General features: G+C 39.0%; 1 protein-coding gene across 1 annotated transcript; it reads left to right on the plus strand.

Moving 5' to 3' along the window:
- The first annotated feature begins 185 nt into the window (after positions 1 to 185).
- On the plus strand, positions 186 to 783 carry LOC107735794 (CUB domain-containing protein 1-like). The gene is made up of 2 exons (XM_016547376.1): positions 186 to 545; positions 679 to 783. The coding sequence occupies exons 1-2, from the start codon at positions 230 to 232 to the stop codon at positions 765 to 767; spliced, it is 405 nt and encodes a 134-aa protein (XP_016402862.1). The 5' UTR covers positions 186 to 229; the 3' UTR covers positions 768 to 783.
- Positions 784 to 990: the final 207 nt, after the last annotated feature.

Genomic DNA, 990 nt, shown 5'->3' on the forward strand with positions numbered 1-990 from the left:
CTCAAGAAACATTTCTGATTATTATCAATGTTAAAAACAGTTGTGGTGCTAAACATTTTTGTGGAAACAATGAGACATTTTACAGTTTTCAAGATGCTTTTGATGAGTAGAAAGTTAACAAAGCACGAAGGTTTTACCCAGCAGAGAGCTGACCGTTTCATAGCAGTCTATTTCTGTTTTCTTCACAGAAAATGTCATCTACTCTGTATCTCCACTCATTTCTGGACCCATGTACCTTGCAACACCAAACTGGCCCGACGGCATGAATCCTTCCTCGTCCGCCTCATGGATCATCTACATTCCCCAAGAGTACAAGGCCGAGCTGTTGTTCTTTAACGTCAGCAAGCCCAAATGTGACTCAGGCCACACCGAGGTCTCGATCGGACCGCTGGACTCTCAAGACCAAACGCAGTCCTGGAGAGAAGATCAGAGCTTCACCGGCCCCGTTGTCCAACAGCAGAGCTTCTACCTGAACATGTCCAACTGTGAGCCCAAGAGCGACCGCTTCGCTGTGCTCTCAAAGATCAGTCTGCAGAAGGAAACCAGTAAGCAAAAGGCTTTCATTTCAAAGATTGTCTTCATTTTTTTGTTTGTTCATTCAACACATTCACATTGTTGTATTATTACTAGTATTACAGTAAAAGATAATCATTCCTACTGTTTTTCTTCTCTGTACAGAGAAGTTCCTGGGCATTATCTTGGCTATAGTCGGAGTGCTGTTGTTGGTAATCATCGCACTTATAGTTGTGTGCGTCATTCGAAAGTGAGTCTGAATTTTCTTTGGTATTTGTTGCAAAAATTTAAAAGTTTTTTTTGTTTTTTTTCTGCAACAAATGGATAATTGTGGCTATTGTTCCAAGTAGCAGCCACCCTAAATCAGGCAATAAAATAACAATAAAATAAAATATATATTTAAATAAAAATGTAAACTGCATCATGCATACAGATAGCACAGTTAAATTACAAAATAAGAAAAAAATCATGAACTAT

Source organism: Sinocyclocheilus rhinocerous, unplaced genomic scaffold (genome assembly GCF_001515625.1).
Source record: "Sinocyclocheilus rhinocerous isolate Xijiao unplaced genomic scaffold, SAMN03320098_v1.1 C36303879, whole genome shotgun sequence".
Lineage (NCBI taxonomy): Eukaryota > Metazoa > Chordata > Actinopteri > Cypriniformes > Cyprinidae > Sinocyclocheilus > Sinocyclocheilus rhinocerous.

Excerpts from the sequence above, each read along its gene's own strand:
- LOC107735794 (XM_016547376.1), top strand. The coding sequence starts at position 230 with ATGTACCTTGCAACACCAAACTGGCCCGACGGCATGAATCCTTCCTCG. Across the intron at positions 546-678 it reads CAGTCTGCAGAAGGAAACCA|AGAAGTTCCTGGGCATTATC; the intron begins GTAAGCAAAAGG and ends TTCTCTGTACAG.